Raw genomic sequence first — 19,593 nt, 5'->3', positions numbered from 1 at the left:
ATCGCACTGCAGTGGATCTTAATTCAGTGTACAATCTTTAAAAGTCTGGATTAAATTAGTTAAATGTTTTGCTTTAACTGTTACTAGAACTAACAGCATGCTCACATAAAAATAGGGGGGGGGGGAATCTGGAGAAAAATGTTTCTAGGGAGGTGTGGGGGAGACAACTGGTTCAGTGATTAAAAAGGGATGAAACAGTGTTCTCTCTGCACATGATCCAGAGTGGGCTATTATGTCTTAGTCGGAATGATAAAAAGGGCAAAAATAGTAAAAACACACTTCCTATAAAAAGTTAACACATTAATATCTTCTGTAGGGATACCTAGGATACATGGAGACATACAAGTCTGCATATCGCTATTGCGTATCCTGCAACAAAAAATGCATCTGGTCCTATTTTTTTCCTACAACTTAATCGTCGTCATCATCTCCCTCATCTTCTGCTGCACGTTTTCTCTTCTCCCCTCTGACGCCTTCCACTGCAAAAAGGAAAAGAACATGTTCACTTATGTTAAAGCTAAGGCTAAGCACACTACAGGGATGCGGGTGGCACTGTGGTCTAAACCACAGAGACTAGGGCTTGCTGATCAGAAGGTCGGTGGTTCGAATCCCCCACGATGGGGTGAGCTCCCGTTGCTTGGTCCCAGCTCCTGCCAACCTAGCAGTTTGAAAGCACGTCAAAGTGCAAGTAGATAAATAGGTACCACTTCAGCGGGAACATAAACAGTGTTTCCGTGCGCTGCTCTGGTTCGCCAGAAGCGGCTTAGTCATGCTGGCCATATGACCCAGAAGCTGGCTGCGGACAAATGCTGGCTCCCTCGGCCAGTAAATGAGCACCGGAACCCCAGAGTTATCCGCAACTGGACCTAATGGTCAGGGGTCCCTTTACCTTTAAGCACACTACAGCATGTCACACACACGCTGCCTTATTTCTACCTCTTCTGGACACTTATACCTAGTTTATCAAACACAAAACAAATACCTTGACATGAAATTGGCTAAACAGAAAGAAGAAATTATGCGTGGTCTGAGCCATCAACTGTTCAATGTATCAGAACAACTGGCATATTACCTCTTTCTATTTTAAGTATATAAAAAAATACAGATCAGATATTTTCCTAAAGGCAAAGAGTCAATTACAGTATTGTTAGTCTAGTCCCCCCCAAAAGCAGCCCATGGAACAGAGGTTAAGGGCTGCTGAGAAGTCTTCACTATAAACCCTCACCCAAATTAATTCCCCAAATTCTGTGAGCTGATAACCTGGGTGCTTTGGTTTATAGTGTAGATACACCCCAAGACAAAACTAAGCAACCTCAAAAGGGGGACATTGGCTGTATGGTGACCTGTCAGGTACCAAACAACCGCATAACCCCTGTTTTTCCAGCATCATCTGGACAGACAATGGGAGAATCTATGAAGTCTTCAGGGCAATGTCTTATGTGGCTAATGAGTCATGTATTGAAGTCTAGCTCTTGTCTTTTGCTGTATAGGAAGATAAGCACTTCAGTAATAAAAGGAGGCTATTTCTAGCGGACCACAGAAAAATCTCTCCCAGAAATCCCCTTCTGTTGTGGAAACATTATAGAATGAAAGCTGGATGTTACAGCAATGAAAACACTAATTTAACACTTCCATTTGATTGCACCAACTTACAACCCCTTAGAAAAATATAGTCCAGCTGTAGCAACTTTATAAAAGCTAAATATAGGTTGCAAAAAAATTATCAGCTATTTAAGGCAGAGATGGCAAACCTATGGTCCTTCAGATGTTCTCAGCTCCCATCAGCTAGCATAGCCAATGGCCTGGGATGATGATGATGGGAGTTGCAACCTCACAACTTCTGAAGGGCCAAAGGCTCCCCTCCTCTGATTTACATCAACCAAGTATAAATTCAACTTATGTTGGGTTCAGATGTCCCCTTCCTCCAATGGAAGGCAGTTCCTTCAAGCCTGAAGGATCCAAATTAGGAAGTTTCAGATGTTTTAAGAATTCAAAAGTAACTTTATTCACATGCAATTGAATATGAAACTTACCTTCCTCTTCTTCATTCTCCTTCTCCTCTACGTAATCATCATCATCTTCTTCATCCTTAAGAGGGAAAGAAGTTGATAGTCTCAAAAGTTCAGTATGATTTACAAAGTGAAACCAATACTCCTAATCCCGTTCTAATAAGGCTGCAAGACATGCCACTCCCAGACTGTTGCATTCTATAAAAAGCAACGCCAAATTTCTCTGTGCTCAACTAAGGCAAAAGTCAAAAACGGTTAAGTCAAGAGGGTCAACTCATTCCAAAATGCTTGGGAGTTGTTTAAGAACACACTATTAGAAACTCAACTGAGGTGTGTATCACAGATCAGGAAAGCTACCACAAGGACCAAGATGCTGGCATCAAGCAGTCAAAGAAGCTTTTAGAGGCAAGAAGGCTTCCTTCAAAAAACCAAAGTCTTGTCCAAATGTAGAGAATAAAAAGGAACACAAACTTTGGCCAAAAAAAAAGTGCAAACAGACAGTAAGGGATGATAAAAAAAGGAAAACATTGCTAAAAACATTAAAACTACCAATAATAAGTTTTTTAAATATATTAGTCGCAGGAAATCCTCTAGGGAGGTAGTTGGACCCTTGGCTGACAAGGGAGTGAAAGGAGTTGTAAAGGAGGACAAGGAATCTGTGTAGAAGCTGAATGAATTCTTTGCATCTGTCTTCACAACAGAAGAGACTAGATAGGCCATTGGCCTGATCCAGCCGGCTCGTCTTATGTTCTTAAATTTTTACAATTTAGAGAAGCTGATTACAAAAATAATACGCAAAGGACAAACTGTTTGCTACTGAATTGCAGGATTTCTCTGGTGTGCAGGGAGAATATAGCCAGTGTCTTCGACCTGCCTCGACATGCACCTCAGTGACATATAGCCAGAACCAAGTCAAGTATCTTGCCTTCGTGTTTCACTGCTCATTTGCTTATCTTGTTCTCAATTTGTACTCCTGGGACTTCTCACTAACTTGTCCTCAGCCATTTCATTTCCCACTAGGATTCATATTCCCTTCACACATCTGCACCATTTGTGGCACTGAGCCCCCAATAAAGAAATCACTGGTTCTGTTGGGATCTATAAAGCACATCTTCAGATGTGGGTACATTTTTAATGCAAAACAACAGTCCCTGAGTTCTATAATGATGACTTCTCAGCCATGGGATTGTGCACTTATTCCTATCTTCCTCTGATGAATCTTTACCTGTTTCCTAAGGTTCCCTGATCTAATCCTAGCAACATTACTTTTAGTCTTCTGTCATTCGCAGCTTGGTTGATTTATTTTGAACAGTCCCATCAGCAGCGTTCTCTCACAAAACAGGCTAGAGTCCAAGATTTCAAACCACAGCTTTTGCTTCAACAATATATATGCCGGCACATTTATACAATTTCCATGATTTCTGTGTTGTCCATGGGAGCATGGCGTGGACAAAACATACTCTTTTTTGCACAGCATGCACCAATATCTAGGTTGAATGTTTTGGAACTTGAGAGGGGAGGGAGGAAGAGCATAAAACTTACCTGAATCTCTTCTTTCATTAAGTATGAGAGGCCCACTTCTTCTTCATCCTCCTCATCTTCACCTTCACCCTCCCCCAAGTCTGAGCCATCATCGTCTTCCTCATCATTCTCTTCATATTCTCCTGGGGGACCAGCTTTGTCCTCATCTTCTTCATCCTCATCTTCATCCCCATCTGAAGGAAAGCTAACGCTAATGAGATGCACATGGCACGTGCTTCCAACTTCTGACACAGAATTTACAGGTTCAAACCCACAGACTCAAAAAACAAGCACATGGTACAGTCCTCCTGGGACATGACTACTTCTGAATGCATCACAGCTGTTTGCAGGCTTGGAGGCTCAAGAACGTCCCCACCTGTGCTATCATATCAAGGAGGATTTTCGTTTAGCCTTCATCCCTATGTGTGGGGGTGGGGTGGGGGGGGGGCAACCTTTCAAAACATTCCTCCCAGGAGGACTATAACACGTACATTTTTTTTGGAATGTATAGATCAGTTCAACATCCAATCAAATGTTAGCTCTTTTCCAGACGTTAGAACAGCGATTCTAGAAACAAAATCCAATATATGAGTGGCTCGTACGATGTTATATATAGCAAACAATTTTTTTAAAAAACAACAAAATGTATTCTTTACGTGACAGTTATGTTTTGCTGCTAGGTGCACTGTAAGTCTTTTTGGCACATATATAAAAAAGTATAGTGTGAACAGTGAATGTTAAACCACACAATTGACATCCCATTTGCTCCAAGCCTGTGACTTGACATCCACCTAGAAAGGGTATAATAACTGATCACCAGACATGTTTACAAAGAGTTACCTTCATCCTCTTCATCTTCTGAGTCGGGGGCCTCGTTATCCTCCTGATCAAACCCGTCTAGATACGTAATTTGCTGGAGCAAGTCAAACACGCTTTCTCTGTAATCCTCCAGGTTTGTGATCTCACAGTTAAATAAATCAAGACTCTTCAAATTCTTAAGATTTTGCTGAAAAGAATAGAACGACACATTAGATTTCTACGTCAACAGAAAACACCTTTTAATGACTCCTTTAGATGCTTCACTATTAGGCCTGCCAACTCTGCACAAATGTTGGTAGCCCAGTCTGTAACATTACAACTGCAATCTAGGAATTAGCCCTAATTAACTTACTTCCAAGCAAGCGTGGGTTGGATTGTGCTTTGTTTTATATACACCCCCCCCCCAATAACTCCACAAACTGACATGACTTACAAACATAAGCAGGCAAACATCAGTGAATTTTCTAACTGTAACCCTACCACTGAGCTAGAACAGTGGTTCCCCCCAAAAAATTGGCCACTGCCCCCTTGGACCTATAAACTCATCCCCAGTGCCTTCTACTCTATAAAAAGCATTTATCAGAATAGTGGGTTCTACAACCCAGTAGGAAAGATAATAATAGAGATATAGAGACTTCCTTATATATTTAAGTCATGATTCTGAGTAGATAACTCTGTTTTGAACACTTCTACAACATTTACCATCATTATTTATTAAATTTCTACACTGCCCTTCATAAGAGGATCACAGGGCAGTTTGCAATATGAAAACACAAAAATACATACCATAGTAACGAACAAAAACAATTAAACCCCCTACACAGCTTAAAGGCCATAGATTGATTACTTAGCTAAAGGTCTGGGAGAAGCGGAATGTTTTTGCCTGGCATCTAAAGGTATGCAACAAAGGTGCCAGGAGAGCCTTCCTGGGGAGAGCATTCCACAAATGGGGAGCCACCACAGAAAAGGCCCGTTCTCATGTTGCCTCCCTCTGGACCCACCATGGAGGGGACACATGAAGAAGGACTTCAGAGGATGATTGCAGGGTGCTGATGGGTTTACATAGGGAGAGGCAGGCAATACATTCCTTCAGTGCTCTTAATAATTTATTCATGTAGGGAAACAGTTGTTGGCAAAAGAGCTCTACTACGAAGGTGGAGTTACAAGTTCCAGGCTCCAGTTTGATGGAGGCAAAACTGATTTAACCACTCCATGCAAACTGCGCAACAACATGCAAAATAGTCGCAGCTACCCTTCTTAAAGCTGATCTGTCCATCTCATGTCCAGAATACGAACCTCTAAAGACATCTTTGTAAATTATGCCGACTTGCTTTAGCATTGTACTTTAAACTCAGCTTATGAGATTTGTGCCTTTATAATACCTGGTTACAAGCAGAGAAACATTTACCAACACCTATTATGCAGTCATGCCATCTAGTTACCCTGTCCAGCGATGCTGGGCTGAAATTATTCCAGGATTCTAAACACTGCAATCCTACGCAAAGCTGCCGGTTTTGAGTATGCTCCAGTGGACACAGCAACAATGATTTCTAAGTAAATATGAAATCGGGACTACTTTGTATAAATGCCGCTTTATACTTACAAGGGCTTCCACGGTGCTGAGATCTTTGATTTTATTACCACTCAGATTTAGGTATGTGAGATTCGGACATCTCTCTGCCAGGACTTCCAGGCCTCCGGAAATTAGATTATCGCTCAGTTCCAGCTACGATGCAGAAAAGTATCATATGATTAGGCAGATGTTTTCCAACTTTTCCCATGTCCGTATTTTAGTAAAACCATGCAGCTCTAGGAATCTAAACAAACCTTTTTTTAGATGCATTTTGACTTCTTCAGAGCCAGACAAGAATACCAGTTCTAATAATCTTCCTCACATCATTATCCAAGTTTGCACCTAACCTACAAGTATACAATCATTTCCCTGCAAGCTTAACTGTAACAATCTCTGCTCAGCCATGAAGCTTGCTGGAGTGGACAGGTTGTTCCTCCTCCGTTTAACCCACCTCCACAGGGCTGTTTTTGAATGTACACGAATATAAGAAACAATGAAGGTAAATTTAATCCCTTTAAACCTTGGAACTCTCTTCCCATTGCTATCAGGCAGTTGTTTTTGCTGTGAGTTTCAATCTGTTCTTAGTCTATCACTCTTAACTTTTCAAAAGTATTAAATTATTGTTATTTTTTTCTACTGATAATTTCTGTAAACCGCTGCTTCACTGTCAAGCGGTATACAATTTTTATGAAATAAATGAAAAATAAAAAGTCATGTGCAAACATGTTTAAAAAAGGATATTGCCTGGAAAAACACCCAAAAATATAGACATGCAATTGAGAGCAACACGGTGTCCTCAAAATGTCCTCAACCACAACTCCCACCAGCCACAGCCAGCAGCACTATGCTGAAGGAGGCTAGGATAGCGTCGAGAGCAGGCCTGGAGAGACCTAAATTCATAGACGAGCCGACAGGACCCGCACTCCTTCTATGCAAGCAGTGTCGCTAACTGAGCTCAACAGGAATGGGCTAAATATACCCAAGGATTTAGGGAGCTAATCCTATGCGCTTGCAACCCACTGGCCAAACAGAACTAACTCATCGTTGCATTCTGGTCAATACTCACCTTTCGAAGCTTAGTCAAAGTGGGGAGCTTGGCGAGTGATGACAGCTCCACGTTGGCCATGCTGAGAAACTCTAGCTCTTTAAACGTGTCATTCAGACCTTCGATTTCGCCATTGCTAGACCGGCAATTGTCCAGAACCAGCTCAGCCACCTACAAAAACAGGACACAAGTCAACTTCAAGCTGAAGAAAGACCTATGCTCCCTGTCACATTCGAACAGATATTATGGGCGTTGCTCAACTAACCTTTACTCACAGACCTGTTGAAATTAAGAACAAAGGAAGAGCTTTCTGGATCAGGCCTATGGCACATCCTAGTCCAGCATCCCACTCACCCAGATACCCCAAATGCGAACCCACGAACAGGACCCGAGCCCAAGAGTGCTCTCTCCTGGTATTCAGAAACATTTCTGCCTGACTGGAGGCAAAGCATAGCCATCATGACTTGCAGCCATCAACAACCCTCTCTCCTCCATGAAGACTCAAGTTCATTCATTTCAGTGGGTCCACTCAAGGATAAAAATTAGCCAAAGTACATGCAACGGGTGCTACATCAGGTTGCGATCGCTGCAGGTTGCGCATTTTTGGGTTATAGACGCGCCAAAACCTGGAAGTACCGGAACGGGTTACTTCTGGGTTTTGGCGCTTGCGCATGTGCAGAAGCGCCGAATCGCATCACGCACGTGGGCTGACGCGGCGCTGCGGGTTGCGAACGTGCCTCCCGTATGGATCACGTTCGCAAGCCGTGGTTCCACTGTACTGAAAAGAGACAACAACATTTTTGGAACAAGCTTGATTCATTCCCACCCACCGCTCTTCAAGAAACCAGAAATGCACAATTTAGTCAAGTTTAAAACAACACCTGGGTTACTTTTTGTCTTTACAGTACAGTACTCTCGACAATGCAGAGTTGCTTTGCATTACTAAATGCCACAGGAGCTGTTAGCTCTTCAAGGCTTAACCTGCAAGGAGCAGGGAGGAAGGGAAGGAAGACTTTCCCTCCTGCCAATCAACTGCAAAAGGGGCGAGACAGAGCAAGTGTTTGTCCTGACCTAAATGCAGGAACATCTGCTGGAGCCAGAGAGTCGTGAGTTGAGCAGCAGGGAATTGGAAAAGGCCACAAGGGGGTTGACTCTGCTCTTTGAAACAACACATGGCAGTGGAATTATAAACTGAAGTTTAGCCAGGCCACCGCTGCCCCAGCCCCAGCAGAAAGCAAATTGCGATCTTTGTTCACAACAACTGAATTTGACATATTTCATAAGAACATAAGAGCCTGCTGCATCAGGCCAGTTGCCCATCTAGTCTGTTCTCACAATGGCCAACTGGATGTCTGTGGGAAGCCCGCAAGCGGGAATCAAGCACAAAAGCAACACTCTTCCCCCCACCTCCTGCGGCTTCCAGAAGCATCCCCGTCTCAGATTGTGCGTGGCTAATAGCCACCCATAGCCTGATCCTTCTCCAAAAACTTGCCAATCCTCATTTGAAGCCATCCGTGCTGGTGGCCATTACTGCCTCCTGTGGGAGTGAGTTTCTCAGTTTAACTACGTCCTTGTTACTTTATTATTTATTAGGTATATGCACAGCCCTTCATTGCAAGATCTCAAGGCAGTTCACAAAACGTGCATGCTTTTATCTGTCCCGAACCTTCACAGGGTATCCACATGATAGGGAGAAAAACTTTTCCCTATCCACTTCCTCAACATTATGCATAATTCTATACAATTCCACCATGTCACCTCTTACTTGCCTCTTCTCTAAACTGAAAAGCCCCAAACGCTGCAACCCTTCAGAAAGTCCACACACATTTTGTGAGAAGCAGCTGGGAGAAAATCTAAAAAACAAGTTCCCCCAGCCTCTATACCCAGGAGGTTTCCCCCAGCCCCATATCCAAGCAAAGAAAACACCCGAGACTTCTGTGCCAAGCCTTTTGGGGGCTGTACCACCCAGGACTGCCCCTATCCATTATGAACCGGAAGGCACAAAAGGGGAAATATTTGCAACCAGTTTGGGTACATTTATAGCTTGGGGCAGCCACCACATCCCGTTCTCTTTGCTGCTTTCTCTGTGGCTGGGAGTGAGCTTGGAGCAAACCAGGCCATTCAGCGTTACCTGTAATACTCTTTTGACACCAGCACTTCCACGGAAGAGACATTATGGGGCGGAGGAAGTTACCAGCCTCTCTCTCCCTCCCTCTCTGGCAAGGCTGTTCTCTGCGAACTCCTGCCATGAACCTTAGCTTTTAGAGAGGGCGGAGGGAGGAAGGCGGGCGCTTTTGTCTCATCCCCACCCACCCACCCCCAGCGCGGAGCAAAAGGGACTCAGCCACAACGCAATCGCCTTATCTTCTGGAACCATTAGGGGAGCGAGCTTGCACAGGGAAGCGAGCCGGGGGGGGGGCATATGACGCCAGCCATGTGCTCTCTCCGAGAGCAGGGCAGAACGGCACCCGAGGAAAGGGTTGGGCAAGACACGAATCATTAAAAATAAAGACGAGGCTTCAGTTCTTAGTGCGTCAAAAATGCCTCGTTTAAAAAGGGCGCGGGTAGCATTAAAAAAAAAAGAATCCTCCCCCATCGCTTTTTTGTGCAAGGCTACAGGAAAGCCCAAAAGCATCTGCGTAGTTGGACTAAGATGGATTCGGCGTAAGCCCAGCGACTTGTTTATCAAGCAAGCAATCTACGCAGCCAAGTTAAACTCGCATAAATAAATGCCCCCTTCAAACAACAGATTTTTTTTTTACAAAAAAGTTTAAAGGGGGGGTTCCCAAAAGGGCTCTCCTGAATATTTCCTCGGGGTGTTAACAGAACAAAGGGGCCCTCCCCAGTTTTGTTTTGCAAAAAAAGCCACAACCCAGCCAAAGCCCGATCCTTTTCCCCACCGTCGGCGAAAGGGGACGCGTGACCTAGATTTGACGGAAGAGCAGTTAACTAATGCAAAGAAAGCGAGGGAGGAAAACTTTTAATTCGGAAATACTTTCTTTTCTTACGCGTTGCCGGGGGGGGGATTCACGCTCTCCTAGCTTGGCGGTTACGTACATAGATATATATTTAATTAACCGCTTTTGGGGCGGGGAGAGATGGCACCGAAGCATGACCCAGATTTCTATTTCTTTTTCTTTTTCGCCCATCATGGGGAGAAGGCGGCGCCAGGAGCGGAAGAGTTAACCCCCCCATGTCCTCTTTCAATCACGGTTGGCAAATTTACTTAAGCTCGCCACGCAAACCCCCGTTTTAGAGGGGCAGAGAGAGACAGACAAACCGGGCGGAGATGGGGGTCTGGTTTCCAGGCGCAGCGCCGGGAGGGTGGAAAGGAACCGGCGCCAGCACGAAAGCAAGCAGATGCCATCATTTGAAAAATAAAACCTCGCCTTTGGGGGAGACTTTGCATTGGATCGGATACGCAGCCCCCCCACAAAAAGGAGATAAATTAGCCCAAGTTGTCCTTTTGCAGAACGGGATTGGAAGTCCAGCATGGCGAAAAAAAATAAGCGCGATCGAGTCCAACGCGCCCTCTCCAAATGCGCCCATCATCGCGCACTTTTAGCGCAATGGAGATTTCGCCTCGCCAAGAAGGCAGCGTGGAGGAGGGAAACCCACCATTTAAAGAGAGAAAGGGATTAAGGGGAGGCGGAGAGCCGTTTGGGATATTCCGTGGGGGGAAGGGTTAAGGATTTTATTTTTTTTAATTTTCATTTTGGAGTTTGTTCTCACCTTCTCGGGCGCCCGGTTCCTCATCTCCAGGTTGATGCGCTTCTTCATCTCCATCGCCCTCCCGCCTTTGCGCGCCGGCCCTGCTTTGGAAAAGCCCCTCTCCAAAAAAACAAAAAAAGTGGAGGGAGGAGCGCAAAAAAGAGAAAATTACCCAAAGGAAGGGACCCCCCAAAACGGGGTGAAAATGTATAAAAAAGGAAGGAACCCCGTCCTCCTCTAAATCAACCCAAAGGAGCCGGTGCAAATGAAAGTTGGGAACTCCCAGGTGCTAAGGCTGCTGCCGCGGCTCCTCTCCCAGCCCAGAGCCCCCCCACCCCCGATCCCTCCTCCTCCTCCTGCGAAACACGCAGCTCCTTTCCCTTCAATGGCCGCTCGCACACTGAGCCTCCATGACACGGCGCATGGGGCCCCCTGGCAGACGCCCCGCCTCCGCCCGGCCAGTCGCCCTTGCGCGCGCGCGCTCTCCCAGCTCAGCGGGAGGAGAGGCCGGGGCTCCCCTCCTCCCAAAGCCGATTGGCCGCGAGCGGAGAGAAAGCGGCCGCCAGTGGCTGGGCGAGGCGCCCATCGAAGCCTTGCCTCCCGCCTTCCCGATTCCTCCTCCCGCTGATGCCGCCGCGCTGTGTTTTCTTTTGTGTGCGCCTTTGGCGCGCTGGAAGCAACGCGCGGCTCGGGGAGGGGTCCCAGGGTTCGGCGAGGCTGGGCTGCGGCCATTGCAAGAGCTGCGCGGCGAGCGAGCGTCGGGGCTGGCACGCTGCCTTGCAGTGGCCTAAGAGGTCGCCCTTGCTGCTTTCTGCGCGCAAGGCCTCTGGCTCGCTTCCAAGGACCTCTCCCTTCTTCCTTCCATGAGCTTTACTCTATGTATAAGTACATACAGTATATATGTGTGTGTATATGTGTGTGTGTGTATATATATATACACACACACACACACACTCTTTATACACACACTATATACATATATATATGGTACATATACACACACACACTATATATATAGAGAGAGAGAGAGAGTGAGTTGTTGTTTAGTCGTTTAGTCGTGTCCGACTCTTCGTGACCCCCTGGACCAGAGCACGCCAGGCACTCCTGTCTTCCACTGCCTCCCGCAGTTTGGTCAAACTCATGCTGGTAGCTTCGAGAACACTATCCAACCATCTCGTCCTCTGTCGTCCCCTTCTCCTTGTGCCCTCCATCTTTCCCAACATCAGGATCTTTTCCAGGGAGTCTTCTCAAGCACTCAGGGCTGATTTCCTTCAGAATGGAGAGGTTTGATCTTCTTGCAGTCCATGGGACTCTCAAGAGTCTCCTCCAGCACCAGAATTCAAAAGCATCCATTCTTCGGCGATCAGCTCTCACTTCCATACATCACTACTGGGAAAACCATAGCTTTAACTATACAGTGGTGCCTCGCAAGACGAAATTAATTCGTTCTGCGAGTTTTTTCGTCTTGCGATTTTTTTCGTCTTGCGAAGCACGGTTTCCCAAAGTCTTCAAAATCACCAAAGTCTTCAAAAACCTCAAAAAAGGCTACCACACCGCGTGCTATGAGTTGCTCCTCGAAGTCACCCTGGGTATTAACGGTTTTAAGAAAAAGGAAACAAACTTGCAAGACGTTTTCGTTTTTTTCGGTTTTCGTCTTGCAAAGCAAGCCCATAGGGAAATTCGTCTTGCGAAGCAACTCAAAAAACGAAAAACCCTTTCATCTTGCAAGTTTTTCGTCTTGCGGGCATTCGTCTTGTGAGGTACCACTGTACAGACCTTTGTTGGCAAGGTGATTCTCTGCTTTTTAAGATGTTCTATTCTATTCTATTCTATTCTATACGTAATGCAGTGGTTCCCTAACGTTTTGAGGCGGCCGCCCCCTTGAGTTCCATAAATTCACCCCACTGTCCTCTATCTGACCCTATAGTGCAGGCGTCAGCAAACTTATTCAGCAGGGGGCCAGTCCAGTGTCCCTCAGACCTTGTGGAAGGCCGGACTATATTTTGAAAAAAAATTGAAAAAATTCATATGACCCACAAATAACCCAGAATTCTGGGTTCCTGCTGAAATTCTTGCTGTAAGTTAATGATGGAGAGAGGCACGCCTTGTTAGGGAGAGAAATTCCACACCTGGGGAACCACCACTGAAAAGGCCCCATCGCGAGGCAGCAGCAACCAGGCTTCCTCCGAAGGCGGCACCACCGACCAAGTCTCACCTGCCAATCATAGGGGCCAAGGTGTTTGGTCCTGGAGAAGGCCCAGGCTGTATCATATTTTTTCTGACATACACACAAACACATCCATATAGTAGTGTAGTGGCAAATTCAGAAGTACAGTGGTGCCTCGCAAGACGAAATTAATTCGTTCCGCGAGTTTTGCGATTTTTTTCGTCTTGCGAAGCACGGTGTCGGGAAAGTTTTGGAAAAGCTTCAAAAATCACCAAAGTCTTTAAAAACCTCAAAAAAGGCTACCACACCGCGTTCTGTGAGTTGCTCCTCGAAGTCAAGTCGCAACTGTATTAACGGTGTTAAGAAAAAGGAAACAAACTTGCAAGACGTTTCCGTCTTGCGAAGCAAGCCCATAGGGAAAATCGTCTTGCGAAGCAGCTCAAAAAACCCTTTCGTCTAGCGAGTTTTTTGTCTTGCGAGGCATTCGTCTTGCGAGGTACCACTGTACAGTGGTACCTCGGGCTAAGAACTTAATTCGTTCTGGAGTTCCGTTCTTAACCTGAAACTGTTCTTAACCTGAAGCACCACTTTAGCTAATGGGGCCTCCTGCTGCCGCTGCTACCGCCACACAATTTCTGTTCTCATCCTGAAGCAAAGTTCTTAACCTGAGGTACTATTTCTGGGTTAGCGGAGTCTGTAACCTGAAGCGTCTGTAACCTGAGGTACCACTGTACAGTATCCCTTCATGATAGTCACAGCCAACTCGCCTCACATTGGGGATTTTAAAAGCAGAGGTTAGATGCCCACCTGTCGAAACTTGAGATGTGATTCCTGAATTTTAGGGGGTTGTACTAGGTGACAAGTCCCTTCCAGCTGTACAATTCTATGAAATACTAATTAGAATTATAACACACACACACACACACAGTGTATAGAAGATCTATTAAAACATACAGATAGTTGCAATTAAAACACCACAGTCCCACTGGCGGTGGAATGGGAGTGCGGAGGGAGCGGACTGCCCCTGGCACCACTATTCCAGTAGGGTGCCATCGCGGCAGCCCCTCCGGACACGCGCTGCGCACACCCCCTGCCAAACAGGCGCCACGCCCCCACAGACAGTACGTCACACCGCCAGAACGCGTGTCATGCCCTCGCGGGCGGTGTACCACACCCCCAATGCATGCCACACCCCTGTAGGCGGCATGCCATGCCCCCGGGGCGTGCCAGCCACACCCCCGCCTCTGCTCTCCGCCCCCGGTAGCAGAGCATGCAGCTTCACCACTGCACAGTCCTTTCCTTAGAAACAGTCAGTTCCCTATACCTGTTGGAATAGAAATGGCTTCCCCCGCTGGCAGAAAGACAACAAGGAAGGAGCCTGTCTATAACTTCTCTTGGAAGGCAAATTGTATAATGATATAATTTTCCAAGATTACGCAATCGCCTTATGATTATGTAATGATCATAATTGGGGCTGTTTTGCAGTGATCAATGAAGATCTCCTGGCATTTTTTTCCAGTTAGATCTACTAGGATAAATGATTTGGATTGCTGCTATGATCTTGTTCCTGAGTGACTTGAGTTGTTATGTAAATTCCACTTGTCCTTAACAGTACGTGACCCTGTTCTCCTGAAGCACCTTCGCCTTTCCGTGTTCTTAGATGCTTAGCTTTGAAACATGGAGGACAATTCTGCTTCGGTGTCCTTCTCCAGAGTGACCCCGGGAGCCGATCCTCAATGGCTGTCTCACCTTTTACTCAGATCAGCTCCAATTGGCTTCCCTTTCGTGCTTATTGGGCAGCTCTGTGTTTCTGGAGACAGGAATCCTGGTGCAGAAACAGTAATATGTTTCAACCCCTCTGCATGACTCTGTAAACCACTACACCACTGGATATGTATGTAGCATTTTAACTTCCGAGGAAGCAGGGAGGGTTTGAAGGTATGTTCCAGAAACCTTTGAATTATTTTTAAGCTTATGCATTTCAATCAGGGTTTTAGAAACACTTTTTTATATATTGCTATAGATGGGGGAGTTCCCCCTAAACACTAGGAACGGATAAATGCTAGGATTTTTATTAATTGGGATATGGATCAAAACACAAACTGCAGAGCTGTGCCAGACAGGGAAATCCTGGGCAGGTTTATGCAAACCAACCTGGCAGAGCTATGACTATCAAGAGAACAATAAGGTAAAGGTAAAGGGACCCCTGACCATTAGGTCCAGTCGTGCCTGACTCTGGGGTTGCAGCGCTGATCTCGCTTTATTGGCCGAGGGAGCCGGCGTACAGCTTCCGGGTCATGTGGCCAGCATGACTAAGCCACTTCTGGCAAACCAGAGCAGCACACGGAAACGCTGTTTACCTTCCCGCTGGAGCAGTACCTATTTATCTACTTGAACTTTGGTGTGCTTTCGAACTGCTAGGTGGGCAGGAGCAGGGACAGAGCAATGGGAGCTCACCCCGTCGCGGGGATTCGAACCGCTGACCTTCTGATCGACAAGTCCTAGTCTCTGTGGTTTAACCCACAGTGCCACCCGCGTCCCAAGAGAACAATAGAGGGCCATTAACAATACAGGAGAACTCCTTCCCTGTTGCCCTGAGGTGTAAATAGAGACAGGGGTTGCCACGGTGATGGGGTGTATTTTTGAGCAAGGGTTATTGGGAAGAGGAGAGATCCATCTTTGGAGGGGACCAGCTGCAGACTGCTTGTGCTGCTGCCTCTTGAAATGACCATGCGGTAAGATCTGGACACCCTCCATGCAGACTGAAGGTGTAAATAAGTGAATAAAACATATTTCTTAAGGCTGTGACAGTCTCCACTGCAACTTCAATTCTAAAAAAGGACACACACCCTGCGTGGGTGCCTGGGGAACCCATGGGCTCTCGCCACCACTTGGCAGAAAGAGGGGCAGACACCCGACATTTGTAACTACGGTATATGCTGTAAAGAATTTTGAAAGGTTTGGGGGCTGCTTTTTTAGCCAGTCGCCACAAGGTGGCGCGATAAAGCCACCAATACCAAATTACTTCAAAACATTTACTGTAATACAGTACACTGTAATAGGGCTTTATGGTGTCAGGGAACTGGAGAAACACTGTCCAGTTGCATAATACTTATTTTTGCAGAAGAAAGTCCCACTCGTGCTCTGTAGGGGCTTACAGTGGTACCTCGGGTTAAGTACTTAATTCGTTCCGGAGGTCCGTTCTTAACCTGAAACTGTTCTTAACCTGAGGCACCACTTTAGCTAATGGGGCCTCCTGCTGCCGCTGTGCCGCCGGAGCATGATTTCTGTTCTCATCCTGAAGTAAAGTTCTTAACCCGAGGTACTATTTCTGGGTTAGCGGAGTCTGTAACCTGAAGTGTATGTAACCCGAAGTACCACTGTACTCCCAAGTAAATATGCTTAGGAATGCAGCCATAGTCTTAAAAGTTTTTTAAACAGGCATGTAAACCAATTAATTAGAGAATCCTTAGAACCTGTTAACTGATCAATGAACTAATTAATTGATCTGCAATACAGGTGTCCTTTTAGAGATATCGAAGGAAGTACAGTGGTACCTCCGGTTGCGGACGGGATTCGTTCCAGAGGTCGGGTCGGATCCTGAGGTTTCTGCAATCCGAGGACCGATTCTGCACATGCGCACACAGCGAAACCCAGTAAAATACTTCCGGGTTTGCTGCATGGGCATCCCGAAGTTTACGTAACCATAGGTACGACTGTATGAGGAAGCTATAGATAACAATAAAAGGATCTATTTCTTGTCCGGGGCTGTTTAAGCTCTGGTTTTGAATGGCATTCCCTATTGAGGAAACAATTAACCATTCTTGGACGGGGGTGGAGTGCGGATCATGCAGTGAAGATCTGACAGGCCACCAAAACAAAAAAACTGATCAGAACAGACATCCTTGAAAGATGGGAGACTCTCCTATATTAGAGATTTTTGAGCAGAGGTTGAGACTGTGATTCCTGCAATGCAAGGGGTTGGGCTAGAGTTGTCCCTTTGGTTAGGTCCAGTCACGGACGACTCTGGGGTTGCTCGCTCATCTTGCTCTATAGGCCGAGGGAGCTGGTGTTTGTCTGCAGCCAGCTTCCGGGTCATGTGGCCAGCATGACTAAGCCACTTCTGGCGAACCAAAGCAGCGGACGGAAACGCCGTTTACCTTCCCGCCGGAGCGGTACCTATTTATCTACTTGTACTTTGACGTGCTTTCGAACTGCTAGGTGGGCAGGAGCAGGGACCGAGTGCCGGGAGCTCACCCCGTCGCGGGGATTCGAACCCCTGACCTCCCGATCGGCAAGCCCAAGGCTCAGTGGTTTACACCACAGCGCCACCCACGTCCCTTCCAACTCTGCAATTCTATGATTTGGCTGGTCATCTAATTTGAAGGCAAGCTCTGCGTTCATCACTGGTGCAGGAGTTTAGCTCAGCGGTGGTCAGTCTTCAGATCTGGGAAGATTTACCTTGTTGTTGCTTTTTAACAGAGCCCCACAAGACCCACCAACCATTATCAGAAACGCTTAGAATGAAAGGATTCCAAGCCAAAGAGTTTCAGTATCGGAACTGAACGGAACTCTCCATTCCCTCCATACAAAAATCTTCACCTAGCTTACCCTATGTCAGTGGTGTCCAAACTTTTTTCAAAGAGGGCCAGTTTTGATGAAGTGAAGGGCCGTGAGGGCCGACCAAAGGGCCAACCCAAGTTGTTGAGCTTCTTTTAGGATTGAAGTTGTTGAGGTTTATTGGATTCCCTCCCCCCCAGGAAATAAACTGCCACAGGGGCCACATTAAACCGACCGGCGGGCCGGATTAGGCTTTCTTCATTTCGTTGTGTAATTCATGGCAACGTTGAGTGGGGCTGGGTGTCTCTTTGTTGCTGCTACTCTTAAAAAGATTAGGTACCGAAAATCCTTCCCGCTCAACTGCAGATTACCCAGAGATCTCCCAGGATATTTCCTGGTAAGAAGATTGGATAAATTCATGGAGGGGGGGGGCTCTCAATGGCAACTAGCAATGATGGCTAGGCTGTGTTGCCACAGTCAGAGAGCGTAATGCTTCTGAATACTAGTTGCTGGATAACACAGGAGGGGAGAGTTTCCTTGTGTTCAATTTCCCAGAAGAGGCACCTGGTTGGCCACTGTGAGGATAGGATGCTGGACTGGATGAGACTTTGGCCTGATCCTGCAAGCTCTTCTCGTGTGCTTTTATCTAGATTTACACCACCACCCCGCCTAGTGTAATCTATGAAACCTCGTGTTATAAATGTCTTCTGGGATCTTGAGAGGGTGAAATCTTAAAACATGTCAACAAAGCATTCTTCTGTGCTAATCCGGTGTCCTTACAATCACTGAAACGATCTCTCAAGTGATTTTTCTACTGTAGATTCTCTATCAATGGCTGAGAATATGCAACTGTTCCCCTTACAAGAGAGTGTGATGGGAATTTTGTGGTCTTATATATATGTTAAATGTTCATAAGTGTACCAGCCAAGCATGTACATAGATCAGCACAGGAAGACCGACCTGAAACCATTTTGATTCCCAAACTGAGCAAATGTTTTCTCTGCAAGGTCAAAGGAAAATGGAAAATCCTCCCCATTGTCTTTTCCTTCACAAATCCTCTCTTAAGGGCACATTTAAGATATGAATAGGGTGTGAGGCTGTGACCTGGCTCAGGAACTAAGTATTTATCATTACAAAAGACTGGCCAGGCTCCCCAGGCAATCCAATCAAGTGGCCATTAAACAGGTAACCTGGCAGACAGGAGGTAAACAAAGCACTCAGATTTCTGCTGTAAACCGCCCTTTCTGTGTTGTAGGTATGATGTATCTGGGGTGGTGGTCTTGGGTTACACCCCTTCTGTGATGTATGTATGATGTATGGAGGGGTGTCTTGAGCTCCAGGGCAGGGAATTTAAAATGTCTATATAAGGCCTTGTGCGCCACTGTTCTGAGTTCCTCCTCCCTCCTGCGTGTGGTGAGTGAGGACCCTGTTGCAACAGATCAATAAAGATCAGGCTTACTAGCTGCTTTGCTTCTCAATATTCTCAGGTTGGCCTCTGTTATTTTCTCCTACCAATAGGGAACCTATGTAAGGACTCTATATTGGCTCTTGGATACCCCATAAGGGAAAAAGGGCAGATTTTTGTTCACAACAAGAGTTTCCTGGTTGACCTTTAAAGACCCTTTTGAGCATCTTCCGAGAGGGGGTCTCATAAATCCTTAACCAAGCAGCTGACAATATACCTGTATGTTCTGGTACCTCTTACACCTCTTGAACTCCTAGCCTATCATCTTCGTTCACCTGAGATTGTGATGTTGCATAGATATATTTATAATACGTCGTAATTTATTTGGTTGACCATAAATAAATATTTGACTGGACTAAGTTTGTATCTGCACCAGGAAGTGTGGATCGGTTTCATTATAAACGCCAGGACAATTTGTTGTTTTGCAACAGACGCATTTTATCACCCTCTCGTAGTCCACATGCAAATAGGCAGAGTCGCTTAGCACATCACACATAAGGAAGAGAATGGGAGAGAAACAGAGGGCTGACCTAAACTAGCCTTTATGGTGCTTTTTCCAGCTTCCCTCTGAATAACAATAATGTTGGAATAACAATAATGCCCTGGATCTGCCCAACCCTGGGAGCATCCTTAACATTTGAACTTGTCCACACATACCCTAAGTGGCACACTGTGAGCAGTTGTTGTCAGGATCTACTCAGAGGTCGCCAGCTAAGTTGCTTT

The 19,593-nt window shown here is 46.1% G+C and overlaps 1 protein-coding gene across 2 annotated transcripts; it reads right to left on the bottom strand.

Moving 5' to 3' along the window:
* Positions 1–279: 279 nt before the first annotated feature.
* On the bottom strand, positions 280–11,028 carry ANP32E (acidic nuclear phosphoprotein 32 family member E). 2 transcript variants are annotated; one of them, XM_082202547.1, is made up of 7 exons: positions 10,700–11,028; positions 6,989–7,138; positions 5,953–6,075; positions 4,371–4,536; positions 3,552–3,724; positions 2,034–2,088; positions 280–479 (listed from the first exon to the last, which is right to left on the bottom strand). In XM_082202547.1, the coding sequence occupies exons 1-7, from the start codon at positions 10,751–10,753 to the stop codon at positions 412–414; spliced, it is 789 nt and encodes a 262-aa protein (XP_082058673.1). In that variant the 5' UTR covers positions 10,754–11,028; the 3' UTR covers positions 280–411. The 2 variants fall into 2 exon arrangements, with proteins under 2 accessions (XP_082058673.1, XP_082058674.1); XM_082202548.1 differs by lacking the exon at positions 10,700–11,028 and adding an exon at positions 9,099–9,119.
* Between the last annotated feature and the right edge of the window lie 8,565 nt (positions 11,029–19,593).

The sequence above is a fragment of the Podarcis vaucheri genome (genome assembly GCF_965113315.1).
Source record: "Podarcis vaucheri genome assembly, chromosome: 16".
NCBI classification, from domain to species: domain Eukaryota; kingdom Metazoa; phylum Chordata; class Lepidosauria; order Squamata; family Lacertidae; genus Podarcis; species Podarcis vaucheri.
Note: the sequence above shows the minus strand (reverse complement) of the source record. Positions and strands in the feature narration are given on the sequence as shown.